A 19246-nucleotide genomic window follows, 5' to 3' on the forward strand; every position below is an offset into this window, starting at 1 on the left:
GCATCAGTAAAGAAAAGAAGAAGAAAAAATATGTTTAAATTATCTGTTCAAAACTGTTTATAATGGAAATGTTTGGGTCAAACTAATGTCCTTCAACAGATTTTTCTTAAATTATCTTATATTTATTCTACAGAACATTATGGAAACATTTAAGAGTCATCTTAAGTTTTAAGGACTACATAAGAGCATAAAAGATGTTTGAAGGTATTATGTTTAAAAAACAAGGAGAAACATTTCATATGTGTGCCAATTCTATAAATCACGTAAATAGAATAATCTGGAAAGAAATATGCCGGAAAGCTGTGCCTTTTTCCTTTCCTCTTTGTGAAATATTGTATCATTGTTAACATTACTAATAATATATAAATCAGAAAAGAATAAATGCACTTTTGACATTAACTTTCAAAATATTTGTGTATCTCCAATAGGTGTCAGTCCACGTTCATCCAGCTTTCACCCCACCTTACCTTTTCCCAATTGGAGATGTTGCTATCGTATACACGGCAACTGACCTATCCGGCAACCAGGCCAGCTGCATTTTCCATATCAAGGTTATTGGTAAGTGATATAGTTTGGTTGTTTCCCCATCCAAACATCATCTTGAATTGTGGCTCCCATAATTCCCATGTGTCGTGGGAAGGACCCAGTGGGAGGTAATTGAATCATAGAGGTGGGTCTTTCCCATGCTGTCCTCATGATAGTGAATAAGTCTCACAAGATCTGATGGTTTTATAAGGGGGAGTTCCCCTACACGTGCTCTCTTGCCTGCCACTGTGTAAGACGTGGCTTTGCTCCTTCTTTGCTTTCTGCCATGATTGTGAGGCCTCCCCAGCCATATGGAACTGTAAGTCCATTAAAACTCTTTCCTTTATAAATTACTCAGTCTCAGGTATGTCTTTATTAGCAGCATGAGAACAGACTAATACAGTAAGTCTTCATTGAATCATTTGGGCAGGTTTATGAAAGCAATCCAGAACCCCAGAGACCACTTCTCCTTTATGATCAACAACTCCCTTGTCACTGATTCTTCCAACTGGCATTGAAACTTGCTCAAAGCACTCCCCGTTTGAAACCTACAAACCCTTTAACTATTACCACTTCTCTTTGATTTCTTCCCATATGAGCCCACATGAAAGTTCCCAATGCTTGCCATGTCTTTCTGCTTAATTGCCATTTATTCTGAGTCACCCAAATCTGGCTTCTATCCCCTTCACTCATATAAACTACTGTCATCAAAGTCACCAATGATCTCTGGTGTTACTCTGCACACTTTTTGGTCCTAATTTTACATAATCTTTCCTCATATTTTACATTTATTTAATTTTTTTCAGAGACAGGGTCTCACTCCGTCCTCCAGACTGGAGTGAGTGCTGTGCCACAATCATAGCTCACTGCAGCCTCAGATTCCTAGGCTCAAGCAGTCCTCCTGCCTTAGCCTTCCAAATAGCTGGGACTACAGGCATGTGCCACCACACCCAGCTAATTTGTTTTGTTTTTTTAAAATTTTTTTGTAGAGACAAGGTCTCACTGTGTTCCCAGACTGATCTCAAACTCCTGGCCTCAAGTGATCCTCTCACGTTGGCCTCCCAAAATGCTGGGATTATAGGTGTGAGCCACCACACCCAGCTACGTTTTACATTATTAACCACACACTTCTTACCAAAACTTTTTCCTTCCCTTAGCTTCTTTGATGTTAGTCTTTCCCGTCTTTGTTTTCCCTCCATTATTTTTACCTAACCTTCTTTATCTCTTTTGTAGGCTTCTCTTCCTCAGGCTAATTCTCAAATGTTGATCTTCTCTAGGGTTTCAGCCCTGGTCTTCTCTATCTCTCTCTGTAGTTTTCCTGAGTGATTTTGTTAACCAACAACTCCCATATTCCTATTTCCAGTTCGAATCTCTTTTCTGGAATCCAAACTGGACTCTGAAAGCCTCCTGGACTTTCCCCATATTAATGTCTCACAGGCATTTCAAACTCACCTAAACCTAAATTATTTCCTAGCTCAGAAAAGGACACAGCCAACCACCTAGCTACCAAGCGAAAACCTTGGAATCATGCTTGACTCCCTGCCCTCTCACCAATATCCAAGAAGGTATCAGGTGCTGTTGGTTTCACCTACTTGATATCGCTGAAGTTTGTCCCATTCTCTCCATCCTCAGAACCACTGCTGCGGATCAGTCCTTTGAAATCTTTTGAGCCTGGTTTACCGTATCATCTCTCAATTGGTCTTCTGCTCATTACCAAAATAAAATACATGGAGAGGTAGGCTACATAGCAATCTGTAGTGGACAAGAGCATGGACTCTGAGCCCAAGCTGGTTGGGTTCATGTTCATCTCCACCACTTAAAGTCAAGGGGACCAGTTCCTGCTCTATACCTCAATTTCTTTATCCAAAAATAAAAGTAATGAATGTATTACCTCATTGTGAGATTTTTAATTTGCAATAATATATAAACCACTTGATCTAGTGCCTACCATACTTTAAGCTCTGTGTGAAAGCTAGATGACAACATACTGACATTTTGCAACATTTATCTCAGGTCTATTTTTCTTATGTTTATTTTAAAATTCACTATGTTAAATTCATTTTGTTTTAAAAATGTTACATAACTTATTGAAATAACTAACATATATTAAACTGGTTCCTTACCCTATACATTACAGGTTTTGGTAAAAGTAGATGAAAGAAATCCAGTAAAAATCAGACTATTTCACAATGCTTAGTTTTTAAAAATTCCTTTTTCAGTGTTGTTTTAAACATGAGCTTTACCATTTGCATGAAAAATATGTTGGATTCTCAAAAATCTGACACAGTGATTTTAGACTTGGAAATGTGGTTCAGGAGTTTGCCAAGTTTTAATTTTTCATAATGAAGAGTCAGCATAGTGAAATGTGAAATGTGTACTTGAGTGACTACTAGACTTTAACTGAATTCCCAAATTCTAAAAGAGAGAGGGCCAGGTGTGATGGCTCATCCTGTAATACCAGCACTTTGGGAGGCCAAGGCAGGCAGATCACCTGAGGTGGAGAGTTCCAGACCAGCCTGACCAATGTGGAGAAACCCCATCTCTACTAAAAATACAAAATTAGCCAGGTGTGGTGGCACATGCCTGTAATCCCAGCTACTCGGGAGACTGAGGCAGGAGAATTGCTTAAACCTGGGAGGCAGAGGTTGCGGTGAGCTGAGATCGCACCATTGCACTCCAGCCTGGGCAACAAGAGCAAAACTCCGTCTCAAAGAGAGAGACAGAGAGAGAGAGAGAAGGTCCAGGCGTGGTGGCTCACACCTGTAATCCCAGCACATTGGGAGGCCGAGGCAGGTGAATCACCTGAGGTCAGGAGCTCGAGACCAGCCTGGCCAACATGTTGAAACCCTGTCTCTACTAAAAACACAAAAATTAGCTGTGTGTGGTGGCGCACACCTGTATTCTCAGCTATTCAGGAGAATGAAGCAGAATTGCTTTAATCCGGGAGACGGAGGTTGCAGTAAGCCAAGATCATGCCACTGCACTCCAGCCTGGGCGACAGAGAGAGACTCCATCTAAAAAAAGAAAGAGAGAGAGGGAGAGAAAGAGAAGGAAGGAGAAGGAAGATGAAGCAGGGGAAGAAGGAAGCAGAAGCAGAGAGGGATGTAGGGAGTGAGAGAGACAGACAGAAAGGGACAGAGAGAGAGAGAGAAAGAAAATACACCAAAGCTTACATTTTTCTTATTTTCTTCAGGGTGTTGGTGTCACCCTTATGATAAATGAGAGTCAAGCCAGGAATGCTTCTCCTTGGCTGCCACAGAGTATTGTCTCACTTGCTTTGAAGTGGGCTGTCCCTCTCCTTTGGAGACAGTACATCTGCTGGCGCCTCCAATTCTTTTGACAGTAATTGACTGAGCCTTACTGCCCTCTTGCACCTGTGATTTAACTTTAAAATGTCTGAATAAAATCAGATATGCCCAGAAAATCCTTGAATATTCAATTGTCATTTCTTTTGGCAAAATAGTAAATACTGCTGGATTTGTAAATTTAGCTATGAATTGACTTGATTCAGCATTCTCAAAGTACACTTACCTGCTATGAGCATTGCTTTATCCTTTATCCAGCAACTTGTTTTGAGCACCTGTTATAGGCCAGATGCTGTGCTATCTAGTGGAGATCCAAACATGAGCAAAAGAGACTGCATCACTGGTCTACAGAGTTTACTGGTCTACAGTGAAATAATAAACTGCATCACTGGTCTACAGTGAAATAATAAACCTAAGGTCTGCACTAATAACAAACATGAGGAAAAGACAAAAATTGAACATATGTTCATGAGACTTGGCTTAAAATGGGAATCCATATATTCTCACAGGTGCAGTTCAGTTAATTTCAGAGTATGTATTTGCATATATCTTGGATAGGAATACTTGGTCTTAATGCTTGTGGCTACAATTTAATAGCTTACTGACCTCAAGCAAGTTTCTTAAGTTTGACTTGTCTAACTAACATTCCTCACCTACAAAATCAGAAAAATAATGTTTTTGCTATCTCCCTCAAACCTCAAAGGCATGTAATAAGAACACTTCAGATGTATAAAATGTATAATTAAATTAAAATTACTTTCTATACACCCTCTTTTTAATTTAATTTTATTTTAAGTTCCAGGATACAAGTGCAGGATGTGCAAGTTTGTTACATAGGTAAATGTGTACCATGTTGGTTTGCTGCACCTATCAAACCGTCACCTAGGTATTGAGCCCTGCATGCATTAGCTGTTTATCCTGATGCTCCCCTTCTCCCCCAACCCCTGAAAGGCCACAGTATGTGTTGTTCCCCTCCCTGTTTCCATGTGTTCTCATTGTTCAACTCCCACTTATAAGTGAGAACATACGGTGTTTGGTTTTCTTCCTGCATTAGTTTGCTGAGGATAATGGCTTCCAGCTCCATCCATGTCCCTGCAAAGGATCTGATCTTGTTCCTTTTTATGACTGCATAGTATTCCATGGTGTCTATGTACCACAATTTCTTTATCCAGTTTATCATTGGTGGGCATTTGGGTTGATTCCATGTCTTTGCTATTGTGAATAATGCTGCAATGAACATACACGTGCATGTATCTTTGTAATAGAATGATTTATGTTCCTTTGGGTATATACCCAGTAATGGGATTGCTGGGTCAAATGGTATTTCTGGTTCTAGGTCTTTGAGGAATCACCACATTGTCATCCACAACGGTTGAACTAATTTACATTCCCACCAACAGTGTAAAAGCATTCCTATTTCTTCACAGCCTTGTTAGCATCTGTTGTTTCTTGACTTTTTAATAATCACAATTCTGACTGACGTGAGATGGTATCTCATTGTGGTTTTGATTTGCATTTCTCTAATGATCAGTGATATTGAGCTTTTTTTCATATGTTTGTTGGCCGCATAAATATCTTCTTTTGAAAAGTGTCTGTTCATGTCCTTTGCCCACTTTTTAATGGTTTTTTTTTCATGTAAATCTAAGTTCTTTGTAGATTCTGGATATTAGACCTTTGTCAGATGGATAGATTGCAAAAGTGTTCTCTCATTCTGTAGGTTGTCTGTTCACTCTGATAATAGTTTCTTTTGTTGTGCAGAAGCTGTTTAGTTTAATTAGATCCCATTTGTCAATTTTTGCTTTTGTTGCAATTGCTTTTGATGTTTTTGTCATAAAATCTTTGCCTGTGCCTATGTCCTGAATGGTATTGCCTAGATTATACACCCACTTTATTGTTCTTTACTGACATCCTAAAAACTCCACCACATTCAATCATGGCTTTGAAACCTGGCTCACTCACCCCACCTCACATCCACCCTTCAGCCAGAATTCCAGTGCTCAGCAACACAGACTCCCAGTGCTTTAACTTCTGCTGTGGCTTTCATACTCTCTCTCCTTTCCTCACTTCCGGGTTCCCACTCTTTTCTTTGTCTTCATCTAGAATTTGTCAACCTTAGAAATCTTTAGCTCCAACGTTCCACCTCTGGACATAACCTCCTAGCCTCCCAGCAATAGCCCACTCACACTAACATCTTGCTTATTCTGCAACATAACTCAGATCTCTGGCCCATGGTCCTTCTATTTAGCCATCTATTAGCCCTTGTCTTGACCCTTCAGATAAGAGGAACATCATGGGAATGACAGATGTGGTCATTTCATTCCTTCAGCTTGTCTGGAATGGTTCTCTTCCCTTCCAGTTGGGTCAGCTCAACGACCGTGGACAGAACCCACAATTCAAATGCCCACCACATCAGGAATTGCCTTTCACACACTTGTGACCAAGGTGATTTTAGAAAGGTGGCATTTTTTTCTTCAACAGATGGGGGAAGTATAGCAAAAACAGCTCTTTCCTTTGGTGTTGGAGATCAGGGAAAAGATATCACAGGAGCCACAGAGTCAGCCTTGTTTCTTGCAAGCTCAAGGCTGTCTGCCAGCACAAGCCGACTTCAGTTCTCTTTTGAAAACCTCCTCATCGTTTGTGAATATCAGCTGTGACTTCTTTGTCTGATTTCATGTTCTTCAGATGCAGAACCACCTGTCATAGACTGGTGCAGATCTCCACCTCCCGTCCAGGTCTCAGAGAAGGTACATGCTGCAAGCTGGGATGAGCCTCAGTTCTCAGACAACTCAGGTGAGGTGACAAGGACTTTGTTGTCAGCATAGTAGCAATGAATTCTTTTTTATTTTAAAAAGCTTTTTAATGGGATAAAAGAGAAAAAGCAAATAACAACTGTCTAGGGAGAATGAATAATTATATAAGTTAACATGTTTTAATGCTAGAATAATTATAATTTAACATTATCAATCTTACCTATCAATGAGAGTTTTCCTAATTCAGTATTTCATGGGCATTTGTTGAACCTGCACTAGGTGTTGTACCTAGCAGGGTGCTAATGAATTTCTTTAGTCTCCAAGCTTATGTTGCTCTAGAGGTATAAACCATGCATTTTATCGGCATCTCTACTGCACATCTATATATTCAGACTCAGTTCTTAAATACTTGACAAATAAAATTATAAAAGGTCATAAGAAAGTAGAAAAAAACTAAGCAAATACAACTGAAGTTTATTTTAAGGGTTTCAGTAAAACTCAGAAAACAACAAAAAATGCAAATTAACTAATTTCTTAATTTAAGTCCCAATGTCGTAGCAGACTTACCTATTGCCTAGTTGCTTTGTAGGACATCTCAAAGGACTTTGAGAAAATCAGTTGTTTGTCAAAAAAAGCCTTAATTTAATGGGGTTGTTGAATCTACTATTTCTATGTTACTACATAAAATTAAATCTTTTATTTTCTACTAGTAGGCTAAGCAACACGGAATGCCCAACAGATTTGCATAAGTAGGACATGAAACTTCAAATTAAATAAGAGACTAATAAAGTGACTATAGGCTGGGTGCGGTGACTCACACCTGTAATCCCAGCACTTTGAGAGGCCAAGGTGGGCAGATAACCTGAGGTCAGGAGTTCAAGACCAGCCTGGCCAACATGGTGAAACCCCATCTCTAACTAAAAATACAAAAATTAGCTGGGCGTGGTGGCAAATGCCTGTAATCCCAGCTACTTGGGAGACTGAGGCAGGAGAATCGCTTGAGCCTGGGAGGTGGAGGTTGCAGTGAGCCGAGATCATGCCATTGCACTCCAGCCTGGGCAACAGAGTAAGACTGTTTCAAAAAAAAAATATTGTGAATACAACCCAAAAATTGGCTGCCTTCTTTCCTTTCCAGGGGCTGAATTGGTCATTACCAGAAGTCATACACAAGGAGACCTTTTCCCTCAAGGGGAGACTATAGTACAGTATACAGCCACTGACCCCTCAGGCAATAACAGGACATGTGATATCCATATTGTCATAAAAGGTATTGTCTTCATAAGCCCCCAGAATTCTAGTTGACATTTGACACATGTCATTGCTATAGTGCTCTGTTTTATGAAAGAAAATAGGCTATAAGCATTAGATTTTTACAGTTAGAAGACTGACAGGTTTTATTTAGGTTTTCCATTGTCATTCCTTGACCTTGTGATAGATAAAAATGTTTTCTCCCAGAATAGTCTTTAGTTAACATTTTGTTAACATTTTCTCTAAGGTTACAATGTATTATTGACATTATCCTATTTTAAATGTTTGAGAAGACAGATTCTGAAAACATATTTGCTGCACAATGTTATCCAGTTTTTGTTTTTATTAAAGGAATGTCAAAAATAAGGGCAGGGCATGGTGACTCACGCCTGTAATCCCAGTGTTTTGGGAGGCCGAGGCGGGTGGATCACTTGAGATCAGGAGTTTGAGACCAGCCTGGCCAATGTAGTGAAACCCTGTCTCTAATAAAAATAAAAAAATTAGCCAGGCATGGTGGCATGTGACTGTGGTCCCAGCTACTCAGGAGGTCAAGGCACAAGAATTGCTTGAATCCAGGAGGCAGAGGCTGCAGTGAGTCGAGATAGCACCACTGCATTCGAGCCTGGGTGACAGAGCAAGACTCTGTCTCAAAGTAGTAGTAGTAGTAATAATAATAATAATAATAACTCCAAGTCAGAAGTACTTTAACTTTTCTATAAAAATATGCACAACCTCTAATTACACATAGGTACAGCTTTTCAATGTATGTCAATCTAGGAACCAGAAAGCATGTGTTGTCCTTCTCCTGCACTAAAGACATATGGTAAAAGCTTTTCTAGAAATAGCGATAGACAGGAGGAGTCCTTTTCAAAATTCTGCTTAAGCTCCTGGAATTTAATTTATGCTTCTTGTACCACTATATATGAATAGTACAATTTTTTTTACACAGGTTCTCCCTGTGAAATTCCATTCACACCTGTAAATGGGGATTTTATATGCACTCCAGATAATACTGGAGTCAACTGTACATTAACTTGCTTGGAGGGCTATGATTTCACAGAAGGGTCTACTGACAAGTATTATTGTGCTTATGAAGATGGCGTCTGGAAACCAACATATACCACTGAATGGCCAGACTGTGCCAGTAAGTTTTAATTTTATTCTAGACTTCTTTAATGTGTGTGAATGTGTGTACATTTCTAAGTGTTAAAGAGGAAAATTGCCTTACGATAGGAATTAATGGAAAATGGTGCCATGAATTTGAAATGTTTGTGAATAAGAGAATTACTCTTTCCTGGATTTAAAATATTAGTCACTAAAGTCTTATTATAGATTGTATTGCTGTAGGACAAGATTCAGTTTAAGGCAGAACCATCTGAGCCCTCTCATTATTTATCAGAAATATCTGGAGACTTGACAATATGTAATTCTGAACCTGTAAATATGAATTTCAAGTCTCATAGTGGCCAGGCATGGTGACGTATACCCGTAATCCCAGCATTTTGGAAGGCTGAGGCGGGTGGATCACTTGAGCCCAAGAGTTCGAGACCAGCCTACCATCTCTACAAAAATATTTTAAAAAAAAAATTAGTTGGGCCTGGTGGTGTGCTCCTGTGGTCCCAGTTATTCAGGAGGCTAAGTTGGGAAAATCGTTTGAGCCCTGGAGTTCCAGACTGCAGGGAACTTTGATCACATCACTGTACTTCAGCTTGGGTGACAGAATGAGACCCTGTTGCACAAAAAAAAAATAGAGAAAAAACTCTCATAGTGTGCAGAAGAGCTGCTTTAAAATAAAATCTAACATACATGATGGAATAAAATACGTCAATCATAGTCTCTTCATATTTGATTTAGATTTTAAACTATTCTATAATCTTAAATATACATTGTTATAAAAATAACCTAATGTATTCATTTAGTGTAAATAAATATTCTCTGAAGTGAATCTTTGATCCACTACCATAAACGGAATTTAAATACCAGTGTCTTGGAAAAAAATGTGAAACCCACTTAACAGAGCTATTTTCCCCCCAAACTGCAGTAGTAAATAGAAACAATACCATTCACCTCTTTCACAGATTGAGACGGTGGGATGCTAGTAGGAGACGGTCCCTGAATTCTTCAGGGGCATTTTGCAAAGTCTACCATGCAAGCTTTTGATCCAGGGAGAAATTTGTCTTTATGACAATTACACTTTCAAGGAATATGATTGCACAAAAATAATATTTAGAAATGTTTCAATGCCTATTTTTTAAAATTATTATATGTGCTATATAAGATATAACAACTTTGAGCCAGCCAGGATTTTTCAAAAATTCCCAGGAATATAATGAAAACAATTTTTATGTATCTTCTTCCCTTAAATACTCACTTTTTGTATGAATGGAAGATAAAGAATCATATATCAAAAGCAAACTCTTCACTGGATAACTGAGTCCAGTGCTGCTTGGTGCATGGTTTATTATGATCATTTAATGCCTAGAAACTCTCCTTAACTGTCATCTCTTGTTTTTATAACAATCCCACAAATTATGTTAGAATTAAAACATTAAGTTTCAATTATTTCATAGAAAGTCAAATCTTTGTTTTAAAAACACTAACCAACTGAAGCTGTTTTGTCCAACATTTTCTAGAAAAACGTTTTGCAAACCATGGGTTCAAGTCCTTTGAGATGTTCTACAAAGCAGCTCGTTGTGATGACACAGATCTGATGAAGAAGTTTTCTGAAGCATTTGAGACGACCCTGGGAAAAATGGTACATCAATAGTGGTCATTTATTGTGTGTTCTTTTATAAGGCTTTCATAACCTTTCTGAGTCATTTACAACTGCAATTTCTCATCCTATTTCCCTCTTCTTTGTGATCCAGACATGTACCTAATATTTAAAATTATTCATAGATTTTGAACTTCTAGAATGACTTAGAAGTAAATATGCATTAAAACATTTTTGAATCTTTAAAAACATCCTTAGGAAGTCAGAGAAGCTTAAGGTCTGGATGGTTGGAGAATGCCTTTATTATTTAAAGTTTGACAAAAACGCCGAACATTGTAGGTGGTATTTTGTTTATGATAAGAAGATAATTGGACACTTAAAAGATAATTGTACATTTAAAAGATTTAAAAGATGCATTTTTGTTTAGAAAGGACTCTTACAACAATTATTAAAAAAACAGACCAGGCGCGGTGGCTCACGCCTGTAATCCCAGCACTTTGGGAGGCCAAGGAGAGTGGATCATGAGATCAGGAGTTCGAGACCAGCCTGGCCAACATGGTGAAACCCCGTCTCTAGTAAAAATACAAAAAAACTAGCCAGGCATGGTGATGTGTGCCTGTAATCCCAGCTACTCAGGAGGCTGAGGCAGGAGAATCACTTGAACCTGGGAGGTGGAGGTTGCAGTGAACTAGATCGCGCCATGCACTCCAGCCTGGGCAACAGAGAAAGACTCTGTCTAAAAAAAAAAAGAAGAAGAAAGAAAAGAAAACAGAGCAATATATGTAACTGTATTGAACATCTTCAAGGCAGGAACCATGCTAGATACATATTTGTATGCCCTGCAGACTCGGTAGCACTTTATTTATTTGCTAACATTTTATTGTGCTGCTTACTGTATGCCAAGCACGTTACAAGTACACCTAACATATTAACGAATGTCCATTCAAAAACACTTGGTAAAAACGTTATATTTAAATCTATTCAATAAAACCAAATTCCAAAAAGAGAAATAATGTTGTCACTGTTACTAGCAAACCAAGAAAATATTACGCCCATTAGGCCTCTGTTACTATAGACCTATACTTGAAAGGCAACAATACACTCATACTAATTATACTCCACCCCAAAGTGGTGAAGAAATCTTTAAAATGTTAAATATTTTTGTGTGTGTTAGACTCAGTGTCTATCAGACACTAAATTGTAGCAGGTTAAAGATGCTATAAGGGAATAGAATGTGCTGTTAAATGCTTATGTATTCATTTAATAAATATTTAGTAAGTATGTCCTATTCTAGACACTAGGGATTTAGATCTGAATAAACAGGCAAAACTCCCTGTGCTTATAGAATTTACATGTTAATGAATAGACCAACAATAAACAAATTACAAGGAAAATATGTAGCATGTCAGATGGCGTATGCTATGGAATAAAATAAAGCAGAAGATGGGAAAGCCTCACTAGGTTCCTGTTTGAGAAGAGACCTGAAAGAATGAGGCAGTGAGCCACGAGCATATCTAGGGGAAGAGCGTTCCAGGCAGAGGGAGTAGCAAGTGCAAAGTCCCTGAGGCAGGAGTGTGTTTCAGAGTTTGAACCCCCGTAAAGATGTCAGAGTGGCAAAGGTAGAGAAGATGACAGGCTGAGTGATAGATGGTCAAAAAGATCACATGTGGAAGAGGAGATGGGGGTAAGAAGAGAAATCAGACTGTGGAGAGCCTTGAAAGTCACTGTAAATCTTTGCCTTTTACTCTAATTAAATGGAAAGCCATTTGAGGGAACAACTTACTGATGACTTTGGGCTCTAGGAGGAGAGGGTAGGAGAGAGTAAGAAGACCACATAGGAAATGAAAGCAAGAGATGATGGTGGCTTGGGTGGCACTGGAGGTGGTGAGAAGTGAATGGATTTTTTTTATATCTTCTGAAAGTAGATTCAGTAGGACTTGCTGATACATTGGAAGTAGATTGTGGGATAAAGAGAAGAGTCAAGGAGGCAGAGCATACAAGGGCATAGGTCCAGGTACTGGGTACTCATGGGGATGGAAGTGTGTGAACGGAGGCTCTTTTCTGAGTTCAATTTTGATCGGCATAAAAAAAATGATCATCTGAGAGTAAGAATGGGGAGGAGTTGTTGGAGGCTTAAGAAGAGAGAGGTGGTGTAAAATAATTTTCTAAGAAAGGATGAATAAGTATGCTAAAGAAATGTAGTAAGATTGGCAGCCAGCAGGGTTACATTTTTTCTCAAGCCTTAGTTGACTGTGTAGTACAGGTGTGGGGAAGCAGAACGATTAATTTAACCAAGGGTAAGTGTTGTCCAGGCAAACAAATTGAGGAAGAGGCATGCAAGGGAGGAGACATTCCATGGTGTTGGATCATGGAATCTTAGATGGGTAAACAAGGACATGAAGACATGAGTGGCTAAAGGAGAGGCACTAGGGTCGATGGATTATACATTCTGATGAAGTCAAGGAACTGTTGGATTCCTGAGAAGAGGAGAAGGTGCAGTTTCTGACAATGACAAGGTCTGAGGGTATGACTACAGGAGTGAGTGACAGAGTAAGGCTGGAATACAAGAGAGAAGAGGGAAAGGAACTGAGAATCCAAGGAGATGGAAGAGTTTGCTAGGTGACTATAGAAATCACCAAGAACTATAACAGGGACAGTTACCAAATGTTCTTGGAATGAGGGAGTGACGCAGAGGGGAAATGCTGCAGGTGACTGTCACCAGAAGGGTCAATGAGTGGTAGAGTTGACAGCATGAGCTTCAGAACTGTGAGCCTTTAAGGGGATGTGAGGGAGTTTGATCTGGAAACAGCAATGAAGAGTGAGAGGGACCTTCCTCCACCTTCAGGCCTGCCCCCAATTCCAGAATTCTGGAATTTCTAGTATTTCTAGAATATTTTCTGGGAAATGTTCCAGAAAATTGGAAAGGTTTTAGGGCAAAGGTGAAGAGAACATAAAGAGAGGAGGTAGAAAATAACAGATTTGCTGATTACTGACTGAGCTTCAGAGGGCATAGAGGAAGGCTTGGGGGATTGGGGAAGAGGAGTGGGAGATGGGGTCAGAGAAAGGGTTCCAAAGAGCCATATAGCCAAAGTTTAGAGACAGGAGATATCCCAGGAGCGCTGGGCTTCTTATGGTGAGTGACATAAACAGAGATAAAAGGTGTGAAACTAATCCTGGTGACCAACAGACAGTTAGAGGCTGCAGGGGAGGAGGGTCAGAATCCCTTTGAGGAATGTGCAGAGCTCTGGGGCCCTCCCTTCCCTCCTGCTGATGGAGACGTGAAGGCCAGGGGAGCAAAGTGTTTTTCCAAGGCATGCAGAAAAGTGATTTACACTTTATCCTCTTCATTTTTTACTTGCAGGTCCCATCATTTTGTAGTGATGCAGAGGACATTGACTGCAGACTGGAGGAGAACCTGACCAAAAAATATTGCCTAGAATATAATTATGACTATGAAAATGGCTTTGCAATTGGTAATTAAATTCTGTGGCATCGGTAGTTGGCAAGACTAATCTGCAAAATAAGAATAATTCCAGAAAAGTGAGGCAAACTAGAAACATTAACTTCTATTAATTTATTCATCAAGTATTTTAGGATGGCTAAATAATTTGATAATGTGCTGAAAGATCATTAAGGTTATATCAAATTTTAGTAACAAATAAATTATTTAAAATTATTTGCCAGGATTCTTAAAAATGACAAAAACTAAGAAAACTAAGTCACATATGCTGGTAAAATTCAAATGTTGATGTGTCCTAAAAGAGAATAGTAATAAAGTCCTAACAGCAACTTTTATATGGCATTCAGTGTAAGTTACAATGAAGTCATTAACATAAAACAGTTACACATGTAAAATATTCAGATTCCTCACCAAAAATATGTTAAGATTCCATTTATTCGAGTCTAATATATCTTTAAGTGGAATTTTGATGTTTTCTCTATGTATACTCTGAACATTTTTATTAAGATTATTTTTTGCCAGGCATGGTGGCACACACCTGTAGTCCCAGCTACTTAGGGGGATGAGGTGGGAGGATCCCTTGAGCCCAGGAGTTCGAGGCTGCAGTGAGCCATGATTATGCCACTGCACTCCAGCCTGGGCAACAAAGTGAGACTTTGTATCAAAAAAAAAAAAAGATAATAATAATAATGATATTGTTATCAAAGTAGTGTAGTGGTTAAACACGTGGACTCTACAACCAACTACTTAAGTCTAAATCCTAGCCTCACTACCTACTAGCTGTGTGATCTTGAGCAAGCTATCAACACACTCTGTGCCTCAGTTTCCTCACCTATAAAATGGGTATATAAGAGTATTCACCTCATGTGACCATTTTAAGCATCAAATGAATAAGTACAAGTCATGTGTTTAGAAGGTTATGAGATGGTAAGTATTAATTCGCATTACGGCAGACATCTTTTCCATTTCGAATACTAGTCATGTCTGTAATATTTTTGGTGATTTAGCATTAAGAGTGATGTTGACTGTTGCTTTTGATTTTTAAATTTTTTTAAATATCATTTGTGCATATGTTTATTACACAATTTTTAAAATGCTTAAAAACAAAAAATGAAATCAAGATAATCCACAACCCCAGAAATAAGACTGTTAATACATGTATATATTTATAAGTATATATGTATGTAGATACACATATATATACCATACTATATATACTGTATATATACCATACTATGATATATACATATTATTATATATATAAAACTGCTTATTGTGTATATACTGATGCTATTTTGATCACAAATTCTTAGTTAACATTGTATTGAGGACATTTTTATTCACTAAATATCCTACTTCAGTACAGTTTGAATAGCCACATATTATCCCATCGATCAGTTTACCATAATTTATAGAAATAGTTTCCTATTGGTAGATTTTGGGTTATTTTCGGTTGTTTACTATTATGTACAGCACTTTAGTGAACATTTTGGAAATTAAGGTTTTAGATAGGAAAAAGTAAGGTGGCATTGTCAGTAACATATCTAGAATAATCAACCCTCTTCTGTTAAACACGATCCAGGTTTCCCCTCCCAGATTGTTGCGGTAGGTTTTGGGGGCACAAGGTTACACCTAGAGAGAGTCAGTTGTCATCACAAGTCTATGAGATGAGCGATATTTGTCACCTAATAAGGGTCCAAATGGCAGTTCTTGAGAAAAAAGCATGGGCAGGTGGCACATGTGATCCTGTGGTCCTAAAAACAAGCATTGCTCCCCAAATGTATTCCCAGTAGAAAGTCACAAGATCGGTGTAACATTTATAACCATGCCTTGGAAGGTCATAATGTATGAAAAATAAGCAACCAGTAAATATAATAAAATCAAGTTGACTTCATAATAATCATGTAATATAAAATTAAAACTAGGCCAGGCAAGGTGGCTCACACCTGTAATCCCAGCACGTTGGGAGGCTGAGGTGGGCAGATCACCTGAGGTCAGGAGTTAGAGACCAACTTGGCCAACATGGTAAAACCCCATCTCTACTAAAAATACAAAATTAGCAGAGCATGGTGGCACGTGCTTGTAATCCCAGCTACTCGGGAGGCTGAGGCAGGAGAATCACTTGAACCCGGGAGGTGGAAGTTGCAGTGGGCTGAGATCATGCCATTGTACTCTAGCCTGGGCAAAAAGAGCAAAACTCCATCTCAAAAAATAAAATAACTAAAGTGAAATGCAATTTTTGACCTGTCAGATTAACAAACAAGAATTATAATACCCACAGTTGGCAAGAATGTAGGGGAAAAAATCATATTCATACATTGTATAGAAAGGAGAAATTAAGAGGGCATTTGACAATATGTATCTAAAGGATTTTAAATGCCCATGCACTTAGACCCAGAAATTTCATTTCTAAGAATATTTCTCAAGGTAAAAATCATGCCATTGTGCAAATATGTACTACATTTCATAAATTTTGAGATGCATATTTTTCCTTTAGACCTGAAATTGGGATGTATCTTCTAACCGATGGTATCTTAGATTTGATTAAATACCGTATGTGCAAGGATATTCTAAACATTTGAAATAACCTAAAAGTCTAAAAATAGAAACTGTAGGTTGTTTGTGTTGTACCATACAAGAGAGTATTATGTGGCCATTTCACATAGAAATGCCATAAAATTTGAAAAAGATTACTAAATAATACATACATAGTATAATCTTGTTTTGTTAAAAGTGTGTTGTTTGTTTTTATTCCAGGTTTGTGTGTGTGTATATGTATGTATGCACATATGCATAAATGTATATCTGTGTGTATATTTATACATTCATAGTGGGAAAAAAGCTTACCTAAAATGTTCATGGTGATTATTTCTATGTGGTAGAATTGTAGTAATTTTTAATACTTTTCTCTTTGCTCATTTTTTTTATAACAGCTACTTAATGCTTGTGGAGAAAATGTTTAAGTAAAAAGAAGATATTAATCCCAGTTAATTTTAATAGCCAAAGCATAAATAAAGCCAAAAAGTTCACAAAACAATTTACTTAAGTGGAGAGGCCTATATAAATATAAATTATTGTCTAAAGTACATAACAAAACAATAGAATGGCCAGAATAATATTAATATAGTTTTATAATAAGTCAAATACTGAGTTTGACAGCTTATATATTTTGTCTCATTTAATCCACCCACAGACAAATCTATCAGGTAAGAATCATCTCAATTTATAAATGAAGAAACTGAGGCTCAGAAAGATGAAAGTAACTTGACTAAGATTATACAGCAGCCTACATCGAGAAGCCACAATCTGAACCCATGCAGTTAATCACAGTGATATCAAGGGCATCTAGAGAATTCCATGTACCCTTGTTGCCTCCAGTGTGGTTGTATCATAGAATCATTTAACTTATGTGCTGCCTTTGAAAACTACCCTTACCTTTAAAATATGATGAAAGCATCTTGAGTAATCTTCATGAGAGGAGATCTATTTATGTATATTAATAGTTTATAAGGCCAATTTTAAAAAAAGAAAGGATTGGAGAAAGCCTTGCAAAGAAATAGAAATTGACTAGAATTTTGCACCCAGCTCTTATTTACCTCTAAAATTTACCTCTAAAGCTAAAATAATTAACTATTAACTCAAACAGTGGTATAAATGCCCTGGTAGTTCCATAGAGACTTTTCTTTCTTCTTTTAGTATTATTCATTGGTAATCTGTATTAAATATGAAGTGACCAAAAATTACAACATATATAACATTGTAGACCAAACCCTGTATGCAGTATATTATGGGCACTGGAGGAAATGGTCAAGTGTAATTTCACTTGTGGCTTAACATTAGAACCTAAACGCTGACAAAAAAGCAACTATGTGATCATTTGTGTCTCTGCCCCAACTATCCAGGACCAGGTGGCTGGGGTGCAGCTAATAGGCTGGATTACTCTTACGATGACTTCCTGGACACTGTGCAAGAAACAGCCACAAGCATCGGCAATGCCAGGTCATCACGGATTAAAAGAAGTGCCCCATTATCTGACTATAAAATTAAGTTAATTTTTAACATCACAGGTAAGGATAAACTGTCTATTTGAAAAAGCAATATTATGGAAAATTCTTGGTTGGAAACCTGCTTCTCAAATCTTCCATTTGTTATCATTATTAGGAAATGACTCTGGAATTGAGAATTAGGGAAAGCACAGTTAACTAAGCCTTGTCATCTTTTGCTGTCAGTATCATAGATGTCTTTTGTAGGTCTCACGGCGAAAAGCACCCTACTTCGTTCTCATCTTGGCATGATTAAGGTGCGCTTTTAAAATGCAAGAATTTACAGGAATTTATTATGTTATAATAAAGAACTCCCAAAAAAGGTGATATAGATTTAGCATCTGAGAGGACTGAAACAAATTGTATAGTTCTTAGTCTTATCTGTGTACTTACTTAGTTGTTCACTAAATAGTGGTTAAATTTATTTTGAATTAATTTTTCCTGAAAGATTTTTATTTTTTTTCTATAGACCACTTATTATACTAAAAGATTTTAAGTATTTCTATTTGGTAAAAAATTAACTACAAATGACTTTCTGAAACACCATGTGTTTGTGTTGTGTTTTATTTTGTTTTTATCTCAGCTAGTGTGCCATTACCCGATGAAAGAAATGATACCCTTGAATGGGAAAATCAGCAACGACTCCTTCAGACATTGGAAACTATCACAAATAAACTGAAAAGGACTCTCAACAAAGACCCCATGTATTCCTTTCAGCTTGCCTCAGAAATACTTATAGCCGACAGCAATTCATTAGAAACAAAAAAGGCTTCCCCCTTCTGCAGACCAGGCTCAGTGCTGAGAGGGCGTATGTGTGGTAAGACTGTTCCCTGTGATCAAAAATATTTGGTGCATACTGGGTCAAATGAGATGGGTGTAGCCATTTTACAACTATAAAGGTATATTGAAATGAAACATATTTTGCTCTTGTTGTGTGGTTGTTATTATTACTATTTTGTCTCAAGAGTCTAAGGAACTACTGTTGGTAGGGACAGGAAATCTAGTTCAGGGAGGGACTCAAATCTGATTTTTATTTAAAGATCTTTAGACCTCACAGCTTTCAGTAACAGCTCCAATAATAATAATGAATACTTTTTGACCACTTCTGTATTCCAGCTGAGCACCAGTCATGTTTAATCCTGTTTAGCACCTCTGTGAGGTACCATTATTATTAAACACATTTTACGGATGAGAAAACTGAA

The 19246-nt window shown here is 37.8% G+C and overlaps 1 protein-coding gene across 1 annotated transcript in view; it reads left to right on the plus strand.

The window, feature by feature from the left end:
* Nucleotides 1-19246, plus strand: part of SVEP1 (sushi, von Willebrand factor type A, EGF and pentraxin domain containing 1) — a 207484-nt gene that overhangs the window by 91364 nt on the left and 96874 nt on the right. Inside the window, exons 9-16 of the mRNA XM_003810882.7 lie at nucleotides 429-558; nucleotides 6513-6620; nucleotides 7716-7847; nucleotides 8778-8972; nucleotides 10462-10583; nucleotides 13903-14014; nucleotides 17904-18068; nucleotides 18628-18861. Coding sequence (XP_003810930.3) covers nucleotides 429-558; nucleotides 6513-6620; nucleotides 7716-7847; nucleotides 8778-8972; nucleotides 10462-10583; nucleotides 13903-14014; nucleotides 17904-18068; nucleotides 18628-18861 — 1198 coding nt within the window. The remainder of the gene's footprint in view (nucleotides 1-428; nucleotides 559-6512; nucleotides 6621-7715; nucleotides 7848-8777; nucleotides 8973-10461; nucleotides 10584-13902; nucleotides 14015-17903; nucleotides 18069-18627; nucleotides 18862-19246) is intronic.

The sequence above is a fragment of the Pan paniscus genome, chromosome 11 (genome assembly GCF_029289425.2).
Source record: "Pan paniscus chromosome 11, NHGRI_mPanPan1-v2.0_pri, whole genome shotgun sequence".
NCBI classification, from domain to species: Eukaryota; Metazoa; Chordata; class Mammalia; order Primates; family Hominidae; genus Pan; species Pan paniscus.